This window comes from Cottoperca gobio, chromosome 1 (genome assembly GCF_900634415.1).
Source record: "Cottoperca gobio chromosome 1, fCotGob3.1, whole genome shotgun sequence".
NCBI lineage: Eukaryota > Metazoa > Chordata > Actinopteri > Perciformes > Bovichtidae > Cottoperca > Cottoperca gobio.
In genome coordinates, this window is record NC_041355.1 from 55,060 (window position 1) to 74,423 (window position 19,364).

The 19,364-nt window shown below is 44.5% G+C and overlaps 1 protein-coding gene across 1 annotated transcript in view; it reads left to right on the top strand.

Annotated features, from left to right (window-relative positions):
- Positions 1-19,187, top strand: part of usp34 (ubiquitin specific peptidase 34) — a 50,918-nt gene extending 31,731 nt beyond the window's left edge. Inside the window, 43 exon segments of the mRNA XM_029435365.1 lie at positions 190-342; positions 1,187-1,291; positions 1,425-1,480; positions 1,638-1,942; positions 2,333-2,496; positions 2,610-2,675; positions 3,164-3,310; positions 3,508-3,564; positions 4,051-4,128; positions 4,660-4,754; positions 4,865-5,037; positions 5,121-5,271; positions 5,827-5,905; positions 5,984-6,037; positions 6,119-6,214; positions 6,296-6,360; positions 6,448-6,523; positions 6,829-6,876; positions 6,970-7,035; positions 7,123-7,203; positions 7,299-7,384; positions 7,568-7,736; positions 8,303-8,377; positions 9,637-9,788; positions 10,248-10,401; positions 10,540-10,584; positions 10,816-10,920; positions 11,106-11,253; positions 11,534-11,838; positions 12,254-12,583; positions 12,753-12,910; positions 13,126-13,204; positions 13,413-13,539; positions 14,082-14,189; positions 14,359-14,463; positions 14,554-14,648; positions 14,650-14,679; positions 15,259-15,382; positions 15,464-15,543; positions 16,022-16,162; positions 16,801-16,941; positions 17,249-17,405; positions 17,582-19,187. Coding sequence (XP_029291225.1) covers positions 190-342; positions 1,187-1,291; positions 1,425-1,480; positions 1,638-1,942; positions 2,333-2,496; positions 2,610-2,675; positions 3,164-3,310; positions 3,508-3,564; positions 4,051-4,128; positions 4,660-4,754; positions 4,865-5,037; positions 5,121-5,271; positions 5,827-5,905; positions 5,984-6,037; positions 6,119-6,214; positions 6,296-6,360; positions 6,448-6,523; positions 6,829-6,876; positions 6,970-7,035; positions 7,123-7,203; positions 7,299-7,384; positions 7,568-7,736; positions 8,303-8,377; positions 9,637-9,788; positions 10,248-10,401; positions 10,540-10,584; positions 10,816-10,920; positions 11,106-11,253; positions 11,534-11,838; positions 12,254-12,583; positions 12,753-12,910; positions 13,126-13,204; positions 13,413-13,539; positions 14,082-14,189; positions 14,359-14,463; positions 14,554-14,648; positions 14,650-14,679; positions 15,259-15,382; positions 15,464-15,543; positions 16,022-16,162; positions 16,801-16,941; positions 17,249-17,405; positions 17,582-18,309 — 5,757 coding nt within the window. The 3' untranslated portion in view covers positions 18,310-19,187.
- Positions 19,188-19,364: the final 177 nt, after the last annotated feature.

Here is a 19,364-nt window from a genome sequence, read left to right on the forward strand (position 1 = left end):
GCAGCTCCGTCTTTAGCCAGTGGCAGTAAAACCAAATATAGCAAAGTCTGAGCTCATTTAGCTATTCCCTTCACTGGTACCACAGAAGAAGAGTTTAAGTTGCATGACTTGAAACACGGCAGCGGCAGGTAGACGTCACAACTGGAGAAGTTTCAGTTTGTTGTCTGACGTGTTGTTGTCGTTCTTCAGCCGGCTGTGAGGCACGAGGCGTGTAACGGCCTCTACAAGCTCTCTCTGTCGGGTCTGGAGGGCGGAGAGTCCATCAACAGATCCTTCCTGCTGCTCGCCGCTTCCACGCTCCTCAAGTTCCTGCCTGACGCACAGGCCCTCAAACCACTCAGGGTGGGTCTCACACACACACACACACACACACACACACACACACACACACACACACACACACACACACACGCACACTCGAGCTGACATGACTTCTCATGTCTTCTCAACGTACACAGGAAACTCCTCTGCAAGCTACACTCTGTGTCTATAGTCCTCCGGGACAATGATGTGACGCAATTTTGAGCCTTGCTACAGAGACACCCGTCTGTCTCTGGGAGACATTGTCCCTCTGGTGGGATTCATGCCGGAGACGCTGGGACACTTTGAAGAAGGTCGCCCTGTGGAGTTTCATTTTTGTAAACAAACTAAAGTTATATGCTACTCACCAAAATCCATTGTGTGCATCGTCAATCAAACGTCTAAAGCGCCGATGTTTTGCACTACAGACCAGTCGCATAGTGTGAAACCATCGACACGGCTGCGTTCTGCATCACCCGTGTGCGTCCTCGTGTGCGTCCTCGTGTGCGTCCTCGTGTGCGTCCTCGTGTGCGTCCTCGTGTGCATGCATGAGACGAACACAAAGAGCAGCTGCTCAAGTTTAAGTTTATTCATCATATGCACAACAATTTCACTGAAGCAGTGACATTCTTTGTTCTCAGACTCCCTCCAACACAACTATGCAAGTGAAAATGAGAACCCACGACATGAAATAAAATGAACCCAGGAATAAAGTGTAATGTAGACGTGTTGTGCTGCACAGAGAACCTTTACGTCCCATGGTGGCCGACAGCCCTGCTCGTTGGTGAACGCTGCAGTCGGAGACTCTGACGGTGTGAATGAGTTCAGTTTACCAGGATGTGTTTTGCTGTTAATGCGTGAGTCGATGGCAACGTGTGTTCTGCAGGTGGAGGACTACGAAGAGGAGCCTCTGTTGAGGACGGGCTGTAAGGAATACTTCTGGCTGCTCTGTAAACTCATCGACAACATCCACGTGAAAGACGCCAGCCAGGTGGGAAACTCGCTGACCTCCGTCTGATGAACGTTCGGCAGCATTGTTGTGTTTTGTTGAGCTGTTGCTAGTGTTGGTCTGTTTGAACTCACAGAAGGTCTCTCCCTCTCTGTCGCTGGCCGGCTCCATGCAGACCACCCTGCTGGACCTGGACGCTCTCGCCCGACACCTCGCCGACTGCATCCGGAGGTCAGACACTCAGTTTTATACACGGCTTCTAAACGTAACATTTCCCTTCAGTCTTTCTTCTAAAGAACGCTGAGGACCGAAAGCGTTTTGTTAGTGATGCTGGTCGTCGAGTGTGGAAGTGTAACATCAATGACCTCCGTGTTCCTCTCTCCTCCAGCCGTGAGATCCTGGACCAGCAGGACGGCATGATCGAGGACGACGGGCTGACCGGCCTCCTACGTCTCGCCACCAGCGTCCTGAAACACAAGCCTCCCTTCAAGTTCTCCCGTGAGGGTCAGGAGTTCCTGCGGGACGTCCACAACCTCCTCTTCCTCCTGCCCAGCCTGGCAGACCGCGCTCAGCCCAAATGCAAGTCCCACGCTGCCCGGGCCGCCGCCTACGACCTGCTGGTGGAGACGGTGAAGGGCTCGGTGGAGAACTACCGGCTGCTCCACAACTGGGTCATGTCCCAGCACATGCAAGGTGAGCACGCCGGCTGCTTCAGTTGGTCAGTTTGTTACCAGGTGGAGAAGAAGTTGAGAAGTTTTATTATATATTTTTTGCAATTGATTGAATCATAGATTATGATTCAATAGATATATTTAGTTTACGCTGGATTATTAAAGGTTGAAACTCGTCTGCAAGCTACACTCTGTGTCAGAAGTCCTCCGGGACGATGATCTGGCTCAATTTGAGTTTTGCTACAGTGACTCCCGTCGCTCTCTGAGAGACATTGTTCCTCTGGTGGGATTAATGCTGGAGACACTGGGACAGCGTCAATGATCTGCAACAATGAGAAACTGAACCCCCCCCATGTACACCATGTGCTACATGCTACACTGTAAAACCTTCCTCCTTGTGATTCTCCTCCAGCCTCTCACGCTCCGTACAAGTGGGACTACTGGCCCCACGACGATGTCCGGGCCGAGTGCCGCTTCGTGGGTCTGACTAACCTGGGAGCCACATGTTACCTGGCCTCCACCATCCAGCAGCTCTACATGATCCCCGAGGCCCGCCAGGCCGTCTTCACTGCCAAGGTCAGTGCCTGCCAGACAAACTGAGGGCAGAGCAGCGTTCAAATTCAAAACAGAGTGGAGATTCTCAAACTGTGTGTGTGTGTGTGTGTGTGTGTGTGTGTGTGTGTGTGCAGTACGCTGAGGACATCAAACACAAGACCACGCTGCTGGAGCTGCAGAAGATGTTCACATATCTAATGGTGAGTTTTACATTTATACCTCAAACTGTCCCTAACATCGTCGCCTGCTTCGGATTTTAATAACCGACCACAGAGAAAGAAACATCGTTCACGATGAGGTCGATCTGTGAAAGAGCCTGATGTCAAACGTCTTTACTCCAAGATCAGAATTTGTGTTTCAAACTCTTTTATATTTCGGGTTCCACAGAAACCCAGTGTGAGGCCCAAACTGCAGATTAAAGGAGTAGTTCACCCGCTCACTCGTTCAACAAGTGTTTATTTTACGCAAACATTGCAGAAAATGCTGTTTTCACCCTTTTCTTCCGACGAGACATTTAAAGACGTCACCTTGTGCATCCAGAAGATACTCGGTATATTAATCGATAGTAAAAACGACATTTATTCATGTGCCGCTAAAGTAAACGTGCAGAAATATTGTTTCTCTGTTGCGGGTTGAGTAAAAACTCAAATGTAATTAGTTTAAAGTCGCTCGCCCTCTGTGTGTTCAGGAGAGCGAGAGGAAAGCGTACAACCCCCGGCCCTTCTGTAAAACCTACACGATGGACAAGCAGCCGCTCAACACCGGGGAGCAGAAGGACATGACGGAGTTCTTCACCGACCTCATCACCAAGATCGAGGAGATGTCGCAGGAGCTGGTAAACACACGACTTCACACGCGTCGGAGCAATAACAGCAACGACAGACATTTCCTGATTACACAATTACCCAAATATATAATCTTATATCATCGTTGGTGAGCCTCATATTGAAATGAGTTCAATGCAGGAAGTTTAAAAACCTTCACGTGGTATTAATACAGATTGAATCTGAATCGTCTTGTTTGTCCTCGCAGAAGAACACGGTGAAGACTTTGTTTGGAGGCGTCATCACCAACAACGTCGTCTCTCTGGTGAGTTTGAGGATTTTAAATTAATTTAACGCTTTAAAATTTAATTTGTTTCCAAAATTGGGGGATTTTCTGAGGACCATAAAAAAATCTTGTTTATAATCAGTTTTAAAAACCTGCTTTAATTATTTTGTGCATTTTCCTTTTTAATACAAAGAATTTAATCTTGATTTGCTTTTTTAAATGTTCCCTTTAAAGTCTTTCTGTCACGTGTTATTGTTTCTAACGGTTGAGTTATTATAATGGGTGATAATGAAGCGTATTGCTGCGGCTCTTGTGGAGTATTTAGGGTTTAATTGATGTTTTTGGAGAACTTGACACTAAATCCTAACCAGCTCGATTGTGCACTCATGTAAATGAAGTGCTGGCTTCAGATCTTCAGATCTTCAGATCTTCAGAACGCATTTTCCACATTTAACGCAGTTTAATTCTAAGTTTTACAAAGTCGACCTTGTGGTGAGTTTGTGTTTTGTACCGTTTGTCCTGCAGGACTGTGACCACGTCAGTCAGACTGCAGAGGAGTTTTACACCGTCAGATGTCAAGTGGCCGACATGAAGAACATCTACGTGAGTAAATAAAGCACATCAGTATCAGACAGCTGTGGAATCTAACTGACATATTAAGTACTGACAATAAATACAAACTTTTATTGTGATTTTATGCTACTTTATACTTTTGCTCCACAACATTAGTCTGACAGCTTCAGTTCCTCCCTGTCCAGTGTGAAGCCTGTACCTCCAGATGTGTGGAGTGTTTGTGACACACTGTGTGATGAAGTGTTCCTTTATGTGTTGAGAAGATTCTCCTCCTCCTCCTCCAGATAAATAAAGTGTTTAAAAAGCCTCTTGGATCAGCTGTAAAATGCATCGTCACAAAGCTGAAAACAGGCTGTTTTTGTGAGGAGCTCATGAAAAGTAGACTTTTTAGAGACACGTGGTTCTCACAGGACAGAGACGCTACAAACATATGATGATCTTATAGAATATGATGCATTGATGGAGATTACACTACCAACAGGATGTAAAGGAGGGAACATTAGAACAACCTTAAACAGGTACAGCAGTAACACACATTAATTCCTTGTCGTCTTTATTCAGGAATCTCTGGACGAGGTGACCATCAAGGACACTCTGGAGGGCGACAACATGTACACCTGCTCCCAGTGTGGCAAGAAGGTCCGCGCAGAGAAAAGGTGCGGACCTTGAGTCGAAGTCGTGAAACAAACCTCTCGTGCATTTTCACAATTCGACTCTGAGAGGAATCCTTTTACCTTTTCTAACTCCATCCTTCGTCCTCCTTTAGGGCGTGTTTCAAGAAGCTGCCGCGGATCCTGAGTTTCAACACCATGAGATACACCTTCAACATGGTGACGATGATGAAGGAGAAGGTCAACACGCACTTTTCTTTCCCGCTGCGCCTCGACATGACGCCCTACACCGAGGACTTCCTCATGGGCAAAGGGGAGCGCAAAGAGGGTTCGTCCAAACATATTAAAGGCGACACATAGTTTCTGTATTTTGGTGACGTGTTGAAGGTAAATGTTTGCCGCGTGCTGCAGGTTTTCGGGAAGAGGGAGAAGCAAAAGTGACGGAGAGCTACGAGTACGACCTCATCGGCGTCACGGTGCACACGGGCACGGCAGACGGCGGCCATTACTACAGCTTCATTAGAGACATCGTCAACCCACATGCCTACAAGAACAACAAGTGGTGAGTAGTGTTGTAACAGTTCAACTCTCTCACACTCTCTCTCTTTCTCTCTTTCTCTCACACACACACACACAACACACACACACACACACACTCTCTCTCTCTTTCTCTCTCTCTTTCTCTCACACACACACACTCACAAACTCTCTATCACACACTCTCTCTCTTCTCTCTCTCTCTCTCTCTCTCTCTCTCTCTCTCTCTCTCTCTCTCTTTCTCTCACACACACACTCACAAACTCTCTATCACACACTTTATCTCTCTCTGTCACACACTCTCTCACTCTCACTCTTTCTCACTCACACACATACTCACTCTCTCTCTCACTCTTTGTCACTCTCTCACTCTCTCACACACTCTCACACACTCTCGCACACTCTCTCTCTGTCTCTCTCCCTCTCACACACTCTCTCACACACTCACACTCTCACACACACACACTCACACTCTCTCACACACACACACTCACACACACACTCACACACACAGTTTTAGTTGTAAAAGTTTAAAGTTGCTCCGACATGTCGTTGGATTTAAAAGCTGAGCTTCTTGCAGGTACCTGTTCAACGATGCGGAGGTGAAGCCCTTCGACTCGGCCCAGCTGGCCTCCGAGTGCTTCGGGGGGGAAATGACGGTACGAGCTGCGGTCACAGGAAAATAAAACGTTCATTTCGTCTCTTCTGGATTTTACTGACATAAGTTTGTGTTGCAGACTAAAACCTACGACTCCGTAACGGACAAGTTCATGGATTTCTCTTTCGAGAAGGTGAGTTCATGTCGTATGTTCACGTTCCGTGTTTGATTTCCTCGTGTGGTCAGAAGTTAATCAGGACGTTTGATTGAACAGACGCACAGCGCCTACATGCTCTTCTATAAGAGGGTGGAGCTGGAGGAGGAGAACGGGAAGGACTTCAGTTTTGACGTCTCTCCTGATCTGCTGGAGGTATCGTGCTGTAACTTCTTTAACGTTTGAATTCTAGAAGTTTGTATTTAGATCTTAACGCCACACGTCTGTCTCTTTCAGTGGATTTGGCACGACAACATGCAGTTTCTCCAGGATAAAAATATATTTGAACACACGTACTTTGGGTGGGTATTAAATCTGTGAAGTTATTTCTACAGAATGAACTAATAACTACTCACCCTTCCACATGTATGTATTACTTTTCCCTTCAGTTTCATGTGGCAGCTCTGCAGTAGCATCCCCAGCACGCTACCCGACCCTAAAGCCGTCTCCCTCATGACCGCGAAGGTGAGAAATGTGACTTGAACAGATTTCGATCATCTTTAGGTCGTTTTAAACTTAAAAAAAGAAGCAAAAATTCTCTGGTTTTAGCTTCAAATTGGACAATTTGCTGCTTTTGCTTGTTTTACGCCATAATAAACTAAATGTATAAACGGCAGCCTCATCGAGCTGCAGCCCCAGAAGGAAAAGAACTGCTGCCGTCTACATCCATTCTTGTGTCAACGTTTCTTTCTTGTGTTTCTTCAGAAAGTTTCTGAACACAATCGTATAAAAAGTAAATTTCTTTACTTTAAATGTGTTTTTCTTTGCAGCTCAGCACATCATTTGTCCTCGAGACTTTCATTCACTCCAAGGAGAAGGTAAAGCGTTGATATAGCACGTTGGTTTCTAACAGCTGGATGTGTGTTCAGTGGAAACAGACTGACGTGTCCTCTCTGCTCTGTTCCCTCCAGCCCACGATGCTGCAGTGGATCGAACTCCTGACCAAACAGTTCAACAACAGCCAGGCCGCCTGCGAGGTTCGATCACAGCTGTAACGATCGTTTGGTCTCCGTGTTGCAGGTCGTCTCAGATTTACTGAACCGTGTTCTGATTTCCTGTTTCAGTGGTTTTTGGATCGGATGGCTGATGACAACTGGTGGCCGATGCAGATCCTCATAAAGTGTCCCAATCAGATAGTCCGACAGGTGAGAAGTCATCCATCATCCTGTTCATATTTATACATGTGTATATATATTTATATATTCATACGTTTTGACTCACTTCTGCTTCCGTCCTCCAGATGTTCCAGAGGTTGTGTATTCATGTCATCCAGAGGCTGCGTCCGGTTCACGCTCACCTCTACCTGCAGCCCGGCATGGAGGACGGGTATGTCGCTGTTAGATGTGCAGCACAAAGCATGTTCATGTATACAAAGTGATCTCGTAGATTTATTCCAGAACTTTCTATTCTTGGATGTATTTAATCTCTTTGTCACTTTGTTTTTATCTGCATGTCAGATTCCTTGTTTGTGTTCACAAGCTGATTCTGAAAACATGTTTTTGCTCTCAGCTCCGACGACATGGACGGTCCGGTGGAGGACATCGGCAGCCGCTCCTGCGTCACTCGCTTCGTTAAGACCCTCCTGTCCATCATGGAGCACGGAGTCAAGCCTCACAGCAAACACCTGACGGAGTACTTCGCCTTCCTCTACGAGTTCGCCAAGATGGGAGAGGAGGAGGTCGGTCTGAACTGCTTCTCTGAAAGTGTTGTTTTAGAGGTTATATTCATTTGTTTCAAGGATCCTTCACAGTTGTTGTTGTTGTTAACGACAAATATTGTTCATGAAATACCAAACAAGCTTTTTCTTTATACTTTGTACAGGCTTCGTACAAAGTTTGGAAAATGCTTAATTTGAACCTTTTTATATTTTCAGTATTTTCAGGAATATGTTTGAATTAAAATATACTTCTTGAAAAATGCTTGATCTGCATAATCTGGTGTTTTATCCACACATCACAAAGCGAAGCGCAGCATGAAATAAAAGTGAATCTTTTCATCTGGCAAAGCAACCAAAGTGACAATATACATTGATTGGAACATTTTTGGTTTACGTACCTTGAAAGTGCTTGAATTTTTATTTTTATTGTTTTAATTTGAAAATAGATTTATTTATTTTCTAGATATAATGTGATTTCATTTTTTATGCCATTTTATTAATAATAATAATAATAATAATAATAATAATAATTCATAATATTAGTTATCTTTTGCAAGTCCAGTCATTTGTCTGTTTTGTGTCTCCAGAGTCAGTTCTTGTTGTCACTACAAGCCATTTCCATCATGGTGCATTTCTACATGGGAACCAAAGGTCCTGAGAATGTAAGTTTATATTTATTTACTACATTTTATATTTATTTACTACAATGTTATATTTATTTACTACATATTATATTTATTTACTACAATATTATAATTATTTACTACATATTATATTAATTTACTACAATGTTATATTTATTTACTACAATATTATATTTATTTACTACATATTATATTTATTTACTACAATGTTATATTTATTTACTACATTTTATATTTATTTACTACAATATTATATTTATTTACTACAATGTTATATTTATTTACTACATTTTATATTTATTTACTACAATATTATATTTATTTACTACAATGTTATATTTATTTACTACATTTTATATTTATTTACTACAATATTATATTTATTTACTACAATGTTATATTTATTTACTACAATGTTATATTTATTTACTACATATTATATTTATTTACTACAATGTTATATTTATTTACTACATATTATATTTATTTACTACATATATTTATTTACTACATATTATATTTATTTACTACATATATTTATTTACTACATTTTATATTTATTTACTACAATATTATATTTATTTACTACAATATTATATTTATTTACTACATATTATATTTATTTACTACAATGTTATATTTATTTACTACATTTTATATTTATTTACTACAATATTATATTTATTTACTACATATTATATTTATTTACTACAATATTATATTTATTTACTACAATATTATATTTATTTACTACATATTATATTTATTTACTACAATATTATATTTATTTACTACAATATTATATTTATTTACTACATATTATATTTATTTACTACAATATTATATTTATTTACTACAATATTATATTTATTTACTACATATTATATTTATTTACTACAATATTATATTTATTTACTACAATATTATATTTATTTACTACATATTATATTTATTTACTACATTTTATATTTATTTACTACAATGTTATATTTATTTACTACATATTATATTTATTTACTACATATTATATTTATTTACTACATATTATTATTGATGCATTAACATCAGTCCTTTAATGTTATCGCTGGTTGAGGTCATTTTAAATGCTTTATATACTATTGGCTAGTTAACTCTACGACACAGCATCATATGTTATAAACTGATCAAATGTTTTCTTTATTAAATCTGTAGTCTTTCTGAGTAAATGTACCTCACGTTAATGTTTACTGGTAGACGTGTTTATATATAACGGGATAATAAGAATAATAATCCCTCAGCCTCAGGTGGAGGTGCTGTCGGAGGAGGAGGGAGAGGAGGAGGACGAGGAGGAAGACATCTTGTCTCTGGCGGAGGAGAAGTATCGTCCTGCCGCTCTGGAGAAGATGATCGCTCTCATCGCTCTGCTGGTGGAGCAGTCTCGCTCTGAGAGGTACGAGTGCAGCTCATGATGTGATGGAACATGTTTTATATATTGTTGTGTTGTGAGCTTCATCATCTCCTGTCATGGCGTCTTATCCCCTTTCAGCAGTGTTTTGGTTTTCTGACAGGATCCGTCATAAATTTACTTTTTAGATCTTGGTGGTTTTTAAATATATATTTTCGCCGGATGAAGGATTTTAGGGACTTAGCTATTAGCTCGTAGCCCCTCTGGAGAAAGAGGTTTTTAATGTGAAGCTGCTTTATTGTTGCTCTCCGGGTTCGTTAGTTCTGGAGAAGAGGAGACTTCTGTGGATGAACACTGAAGGAATCCCAATCGGGAGAAGCTGCTATGACAAACTCGTATGCACGACTGCGTCGTCTTTTGTTGTTGTTTTGATTGAGAGACCACTAGCGGCCGAACGTTACACATCGTGTGTTGTGATGCTCCATTTCTCTTCTCGCTCTCCAGACACCTGACTCTGTCGCAGAGCGACATGGCGGCGCTGACCGGAGGGAAAGGCTTCCCCTTCCTCTTCCAGCACATCAGAGACGGCATCAACATCAGGCAGACCTGCAACCTCATCTTCAGCCTCTGTCGCTATAACAACCGTCTAGCCGAGCACGTAGGTCTCACACACACACACACACACACACACACACACACACACACACACAAGATTTTGAATTTGGCACAAAGACCAACAGAAGTCTTTGCAGCTGTGCGAATGTTCCTCCTCCTGAATGTTGTGATCTCTCCACAGATCGTGTCGATGCTCTTCACCTCCATCGCGAAGCTGACTCCTGAGGTAAGCATCTTCACAAGTACAGCCCGCACAGAGATGCAGATAGATTAGTGTTTTTAATTATAAGTATTTGAAGTGCTTTCAAGGGGAAAATATTTACAATGAATATAAATGTCTTTAGGTATTAGAACCATGAGCTGCATTACTGCAGGCTGTACTGTGGCCGGACTGAATCTGACACTCGGAAGCGTTTATAAGATTTATCTCCTTCCTTATCTTCCTTTCCTCCGTCAGGCTGCTAATCCTTTCTTCAAGCTGCTGACGATGCTGATGGAGTTTGCGGGCGGACCTCCGGGGATGCCCTCCTTCGCCTCCTACATCCTCCAGAGGATCTGGGAGGTAAATCCTGACGCAAAGTTCTACATCTCTTTATTTAACAGATTTAAAGCTATTGACAATCATCAAGTTTAGTTTATGAGTGGACAATCATTTCTCGCCGTGCTCTGGTTGATGGAAAGGTGAGACGAGCCGTGGCGTCTTTGTTTGGTTCCGTGTCTTCATGTTGGTTTGCGTTTCTGCGTCAGGTGATCGAGTACAACCCGTCCCAGTGTCTGGACTGGCTGGCGGTCCAAACTCCCAGGAACAAACTGGCGCACAGCTGGGTGCTGCAGAACATGGAGAACTGGGTGGAGCGCTTCCTGCTGGCACACAACTACCCCCGAGTCCGCACATGTAAGACCTCAGTGCTCTGACAATACTGCAGCTTTACGGCGTTACCCCGGCGACGGGCGTCTTACAGTTACGTGTTTATGGTTGTGATCAGAGCGTCCATGTCTTCCTTTGTTAGCTGCTGTGGTAAAAGTTAAATAACAAACCTGAACTTTGAACTTTTGGTTAAATCCCAATGAATGTATTCATGGACGCACAAAGAAGAAGAAGAAGAAGAAGCATCAGTGTAAAGATGTGTCGATAAATTAGAAGACAATAAAATCATTGTGTCTCGTCCCTGCAGCGGCGGCGTACCTCCTCGTCTCCCTCATCCCCAGCAACTCTTTCCGTCAGATGTTTCGCTCCACGCGCTCGCTCCACCTGCCGACCCGCGAGCTGCCGCTGTCGCCCGACACCACCGTGGTGCTCCACCAGGTGTACAACCTGCTGCTGGGGCTGCTGGGACGCGCCAAGCTGTACGTGGACGCCAGCGTTCACGGCACCACCAAGCTGGTGCAGTACTTCAGCTTCATGACCTACTGCCTCATCTCCAAGACGGAGAAGCTCATGTTCTCCGGATACTTCATGGACCTGTGGAACCTCTTCCAGGTACCTTCTTCTTCTTTGCTTTCTTTACGTGTAGGAATACGGCTTCAAGCTATTTACATTTAAAGAAACGATTTAATTGTATTTATTTTATTGAAGCTAAATGTTCTTTACGTTCCTCTCTCGCTTCTTAACGTTTAAAGTTCATTTATGAATCTCACAGTTTTGTTCTGGAGCTTTCGATCACTTCACATGGTCTTCAGCAGCAGATGGAGTTCTCTCTTAAAATGACGTCTTTGTTTCCTTAAAGACGCTTCAAAGAATAATCTTATTATTATATTACTCTTCCTCTTCCTCTCTGTCTTCCTCTTCCTCTCTGTCTTCCTCTTCCCCTCTGTCTTCCTCTTCCTCTCTGTCTTCCTCTTCCTCTCTCTGTCTTCCTCTTCCCCTCTGTCTTCCTCTTCCTCTCTGTCTTCAGCCCAAACTGTCGGAGCCGGCCATCGCCACCAACCACAACAAGCAGGCGCTGCTCTCCTTCTGGTACAACATGTGTGTGGATTGTCCGGAGAACGTCCGCCTGGTGGTGCAGAACCCCGTGGTGACCAAGAACATCGCCTTCAACTACATCCTGGCCGACCACGACGACCAGGAGGTGGTGCTCTTCAACCGCGGCATGCTGCCCGCCTACTACGGCATCCTGCGCATGTGCTGCGAGCAGTCGCCCGCCTTCACCCGCCAGCTCGCCTCGCACCAGAACATCCAGTGGGCCTTCAAGAACCTGACGCCACACGCCAGCCAGTACCCCGGCGTGAGTGGAGAGTCTGTTCTTACAGCTGCTTCAGCAGAACTGAGTTTTTATTCTCGCTGATTGTTTATGGAGGAAGTAGAATCGATGTTTTGTAGTCGTCATCATTGTAAGAAACAAATAAACATAAGTGTGTGTCTGTGTGTGTGTGTGTGTGTGTGTGTGTCTGCAGGCGGTGGAGGAGCTGTTCAACCTGATGCAGCTGTTTGTGGCGCAGCGAGCCGACATGAGAGAAGAAGAGCTGGAGGACGTGAAACAGTTCAAGAAAACCACCATCAGCTGCTACCTGCGCTGCCTGGACGGACGCTCCTGCTGGACCACGCTCATCAGGTGGGCGCACACACACACACACACACACACACACACACACACACACACACACACACACACACAGGTTAATGAGAAAGATGCTGTTTTCTTTCTGCTCCGACTAGAAGAACAGTTAAAACATTGAAATGTCAGATGTAGCGTCTGACGGCGACACAATATCTTTACCAGGAGCTTCTGATATCTGGATCTTAACTCCTGGTGTCCTTGTTCCTCAGTGCCTTCAGGGTTCTGCTGGAGAACGACGAGGACCGACTGCTGGTGGTCTTCAACAGAGGACTCATCCTCATGACTGAGGTACATCTCCTCCGGACACACACACACACACACACACACACACACACACACAGATATTTGTTTATCCATCTCAATAAAAACAGAATCAAAAGAAATACATTTGGAGAATTTAAACCTTTTAGACTTTTATGTTCATTCTAAACATTAATTAATGTATCTGAGCAACGACACCGGTTAACGTGCCGCTCGCTGTGCGTCTGTCCCGCAGTCCTTCAACACGCTGCACATGATGTACCACGAGGCCACGGCGTGTCACGTCACAGGAGATCTGGTGGAGCTGCTCTCCATCTTCCTCTCCGTCCTCAAAGCCACCCGGCCGTACCTGCAGCGCAAAGGTCAGCCGCCGGTGAACTTACACCCTGTACGCACAGTCAGTGAGCTGGAGCCGGTCAGGAGAGTCGTACATCAACGAGACAAAACTTCATGACTATTTACTTATTGTTAAATCCGATTGTAAAGTCTATTTTATAATAATAAGCTGCTCTGTCACATGACGGGCAGCTCTGTCACGTGACCTGCAGCTGTGTCACGTGACCTGCAGCTGTGTCACGTGACCTGCAGCTGTGTCACGTGACCTGCAGCTGTGTCACGTGACCTGCAGCTGTGTCACGTGACCTGCAGCTGTGTCTGGTGAGTCGAGGTCAAAGTAAAATGTTTTCTTGACAAAAGAAACCAAATATTAAATTTGTATTTCCTCCTAAATTTCTCTGAATGTTTTTGTTTCTGAATTTTGGTGCACGCTGTCGGACTGAGCTGCTCTCTTGTACATATATTATGTTATGTTATATACTTCTAAATATTTATCTGCACTTATTTCTGTCCTGAGTTAAGTTTAAGATATTAATGATGTATTGATGTTTCTGCGTCTGTCGTCCAGATGTGAAGCAGGCTCTGATCCAGTGGCAGGAGAGGATCGACTTCGCCCACAAGCTGCTCACACTCCTCAACTCCTACAGCCCGCCTGAGCTCCGCAACGCCTGCCTGGGTAACACACACACACACGCACACACGCGCACACACACACACTCTTAGTGCTTGTTTTGAATGCACTTAATACACTCCAGTTTACAACAGCTGTTGAACTGAGCAGCTGTAGGAACATGTAAACATGATCTCCTCTGACTGTCGTGTTCTCTCTGCTCTGGCTCCTGCAGACGTTCTGAAGGAGCTCGTTCTGCTGAGTCCTCACGACTTCCTGCACACTCTGGTTCCCTTCCTGCAGCACAACCACTGCACCTACCACCACAGCAACATCCCCAGTGAGTCTCCTCCTCATCACCTTTTAAATCCTTCATAATTAAAACCTGATATTAAGAGCCGCTTCAGTGACCGCGTGTTTCTGTCCACAGTGTCGTTCGGTCCTTACCTGCCCTGCCGCGAGAACATCAAGCTGATGGGAGCCAAGAACAACATCCGACCTCCGAGACCCGAGCTCAACATGTGTCCTGCTGCCGTCCATGGTGGAGAGCAGCAAGGTACGTTCACTTGTCGCATGACCTGCAGCTGTGTCGCATGACCTGCAGCTGTGTCGCATGACCTGCAGCTGTGTCGCATTATCTGCAGCTGTGTCATATGACAGGCAGCTGTGTCACATGACCTGCAGCTGTGTCGCATGACCTGCAGCTGTGTCACATGACCTGCAGCTGTGTCAGGCAGCTGTGTCACATGACCTGCAGCTGTGTCGCATGACCTGCAGCTGTGTCACATGACCTGCAGCTGTGTCGCATGACCTGCAGCTGTGTCGCATGACCTGCAGCTGTGTCATATGACAGGCAGCTGTGTCACATGACCTGCAGCTGTGTCACATGACAGGCAGCGGTGTCACGTGACCTTTGAATTTGCAGATTAATCGATGATGAAAATAATAGTTTGTTGCAGCCCCTACTTTCTTTCCTTTCTTCCTTTTCCTGTGTTTGAAATAAAATTTAAAAGCGACAAAACGTAAGAATTTATTTTAAAAAGAATCTTCACTTTGGTTCTTTAAAACATACATACATGGAGCCTGGTGCTAGAAGTAAACTGTGTGTGTGTGTGTGTGTGTGTGTGTGTGTCAGGGTAAAGACGAGGTGTACGACCGGATGCTGCTGGATTACTTCCTGTCCTACCACCAGTTCAGTCACCTGCTGTGTCGCGTCGCCATCAACTGCGAGAAATTTACAGAAACACTCGTCAAACTGAGTAAATATAAAACTGTGTGTGAACTGAAAATAAACTATAATAAATACAAAGTCAGATATTTACATTTGAACTCTCTCTCAGGTGTATTGATTGCGTATGAAGGACTTCCTCTTCACCTCGCCATCTTCCCCAAACTGTGGACGGAGCTCTGCCAGTCTCAGGTTTGTCAGTTTCAACTTTGGAGGTTTGATAAGCGGACAAATGATTTAATCATCCAGCAGCGTATTGGGACCATTATGTAAACAATTAATTTAAAAATGTTTAATGAAATGCGGAGCCTGAGATATTTAGAGAATTTCTAAAATGATCAATTTACACGAGATTTAAGAGGAAAATTCACAAGAAAGAAATCACAAACGGACAAAAAGAAAACTTTTCTGAGATCAAAGTCTGAGAGAAACGACAAGAACAACATCGTTTACTTTCGTGCAACTTTATGATTTCATTTTTATTTATTCAATTTGTGTTTTTGTTTGTTGTGTAAATTTACCATTTTAATATCTAAATGTTATCACAGAATACATTTATGGCTTTAATCTATAAAATGCAGAATATTACTCCTCTCTCTCGCCGTGTTATGAGCCGTACTCGTCCAGTTCCCGTTTCCTGCACTGATGTCGTTGTTGTTGTTTCTCTCAGTCTGTTCTGGCGAAGACGTGTGTGAAGCTGCTGTGTGAGGACCCGGCCTTCAGCGAGTACATCAAGTGTATCCTGATGGACGAGAGGACGTTCCTCAACAACAACGTGGCGTACTCCTTCCTCACCTGCTTCCTGCACAAGGTACAAAAAACGCTTTTCTCTAAATTATATTTCGTGGTAAATTTACTAATTCTGTTTTCCACAACAATCATTTATTTTGGTGAAAAGAACATTAAATGAATTTCTGATATTTAGCATCTATAAACTGTTTGTTGCTGTAATACTCATTTCAGCCACAAGAGGCAGAAGTGCACCACGCCCCCCTGTTCTAAATATCATGTTGTCTCCATGAAGTCTAATCACAAGGTGTGTGTGTGTGTGTGTGTGTGTGTGTGTGTGTGTGTGTGTGTGTGTGTGTGTGTGTGTGTGTGTGTGTGTGTGTGTGTGTGTGTGTGTGTGTGTGTGTGTGTGTTAAATAACATTACTGTTGAAATCATCTTCTAATCAGCACATGGGGATGTGGTGCACTGCAGCCTCGTGTGGTCCAAAAGAGTATTACAACAACAAACAAGAAATCACCTGCCACCTGCTTTCACAGATTTAAAAATATATATTATTAATAATATCCTGATTTGTCTTTAACCTGTTTGTGAAACAGAGAAAACACTTCGATCACTCAGTAAATGCATCACCTCTTCAGTAGATTATCCTGTCTGTGGGAACATTTGTCCAGATGATGGCGCTATATCAACCCTGTGTGTGTGTGTGTGTGTGTGTAGGTCCAGGTGCTGTCCGGTCCCAGCTGCTCCAACCTGATTGGTGTTCTGGTGACGAACCTGCTGAGTGAACAGAGCAGCCTGCAGCCCGAACTGGCAGCTCACCGCCTGGAGCTCAGCAAGACCAGCGGCCTGCTGAACGCCGTACGAACACACACACTCCAAGACACACACTCCAAGACACACACCTTCTTACCTTCTGTTTAAGAATGAAAACTCATTCAAATAACTTTATTGACACGACCATAATGACGCACCACCAAAGCATTTACATTTCCAACAAACCTCTCTACATGATGTATATGGATACATCATGAATATACATCAGGTCACACACCTGGCACCTGAAGACGTATTTATCTGCCAGCGATGCCTTGATACGTTTATCGTCCTCGGTGTAGCCGTGAGTGCTGGTTTAGATTGTTAATGTCATTATATTCCCACGTGTCAGGAGCTGAGGGCGTTGGTGTTGCTGCTGTCCGTCCAGCCGCCGCAGGCCGTCGACCCGGCGCTCTGCCCCGCCCTGCAGGAGCTGCTGGGTCGCTGTCGTGTTTGTGTCCAGCAGCGCAGCGCTCTGGAGCTCGAGGCCAAGGACCACAAGGCCAAAGGTAAAAGTTTCTTCTGATTTATGGAGCGACGCAAAGACGCATCACAAATCCCCTCAACTCTTGTTTTCACATTAACTTTGATCCTGGCGTCCTCGCTCCACGCCTCACGCTCCACGCTCCACTCACCTCCGTTACAGTTAAAGATGAAACCAACATGTGTTTTCTTTGTGTGTCAGCGGAGGACGAAGGGGCGACTCCGGTGAAGCGGCGGAGGGTGAGCTGTGATGACGACAGAGCCGGTGACGCAGCGGTGGCCTCCACGTCTTCGGCGCTCCCGCCCTGCAGCGAGCAGAAGCCGGACCACCAGGAGGCGCTGACGCCCACCAGCACCTCGGACACGGAGACACGAGACTCGTCCTCGCTGATCGACCCGGGCACCGAGCAGGACCCGCCCTCTCCGGACCCCGGACACGCCTCCTCGGGAAACCTGGACTCTTCCCCTAAAGAGGAGAAAATGGAGGCGTCTTCATCGTCCTCTTCCTCGTTCTCCTCCTCCTCGTCCTCCCTGCTGCAGGAGGCGGGGGAGGGGTTTGTGCAGGGGGAGGAGCCTGACCTGCCGCGACACGTGGCGGCAGGTGAGGATGAAGAGGTGGAGCAGCGGGAGGGGGGGAGGGGCGAGGCGACGTCTGCCCAGTCAGAGGAGGTGCAGGTAGAGAAGGAGGCGGGCTCTAAGAACAGCGGCAGCTCGGTCCCGCCTCTCTCGGAGGACGCCGCCTACCCATCATCCCTTGGGCTGGTGGGGGAGGGGCCAGAGGGCTGCAGTAGCCACGCCTCCTCCTCTTCCTCACAGGCGTTTCCCAGCGCCGGCTCCCCACCTGACATGCTGGACATGCTGTACAGGACGGTGGAAGCCACCATCGCCATAGTTACCAAACTGTCTGTTAAAGGCCCGCCCTCTTCATGACATCATCAACTCACCGCCGCCATGAGATCTTTAACAAAAAACTTTTTCTCCTTTTTTTTTTCCCTCTCTTTGGAAATCTGAATTCTTCTTCTTCTGCTGTTTGTGTGCTGCTGTCCGTTGCCTTCTGCTGATGTTCAGTCGGTCGGTTTTTCCAGCTTCAGTGGCGCTCGCCGTGTCGTTTCGCTCAAAAAATAAATAAACTCCACGCACAGCCGACCCCCCCCCGTTTGACAAATAAAGAAGAAAACCAGAAAAAGTCGTACGAGCTATAGCACATGTTTTTCAAAGGGCAAAAAAAAAAAAAAGGATTTTTCTTTTTGTTGTTTTTTGTGTTTTATACTGATTTGAATTTGTTTTGAAAATGATTTTATTTGTTTGAGGTTTGCTGTAACGGGGAAAGGTTTACAGAACTTTTGTCTCCTCTGTATGTAATTTAATTTTATTGCATTTTTACTGTGTATAAAAATGGTCGTCCTCTGTGCCAGTTTTGTACTTTATGAACGAGGCAAAAGAAAGTTGCCTTGACTTCTTCTGTGGTTTAATTATCCAGAAACTACGTTTACCTGTAAATTAAGAGAACCACAAGAAACTTGATTCTGTAAAGAATCCTCTCGAGTCATTGCCTGAAGGTGTATATGAAAACTATATAAATATATATATAAATATCTTTATATATATATGAATATATAAAAGCGGTGCTTTATTTGACTGTGGTTGTAATAAAGCCCCCCCCATGTTGGACCAGCTGGAGCTTTTATTTTCTTTACTGAAGTACATTCCATAATCTATTGTTTATCTTCTGCTGTTCTGATTCTTTTCTGATTTTATTTTAATAGAGAATAAATGAATAAAGCAGTTTTAATATGAAGAATAATGAACTGCGATGTGAAGCTGTGAGCTTTTTATTTCCCTCGTAGACGTTTGAAATGATTTCAGGCTGCAGACGTTCACAGCAAGGTTTCTGCAGAGGAGACGAGCCGGACGCCACGTGCATCAAAGCCTGGAGCGCGTGAACGTAAGTACAGAATTATTTATATCGGGGGGGGGGGGCTGTT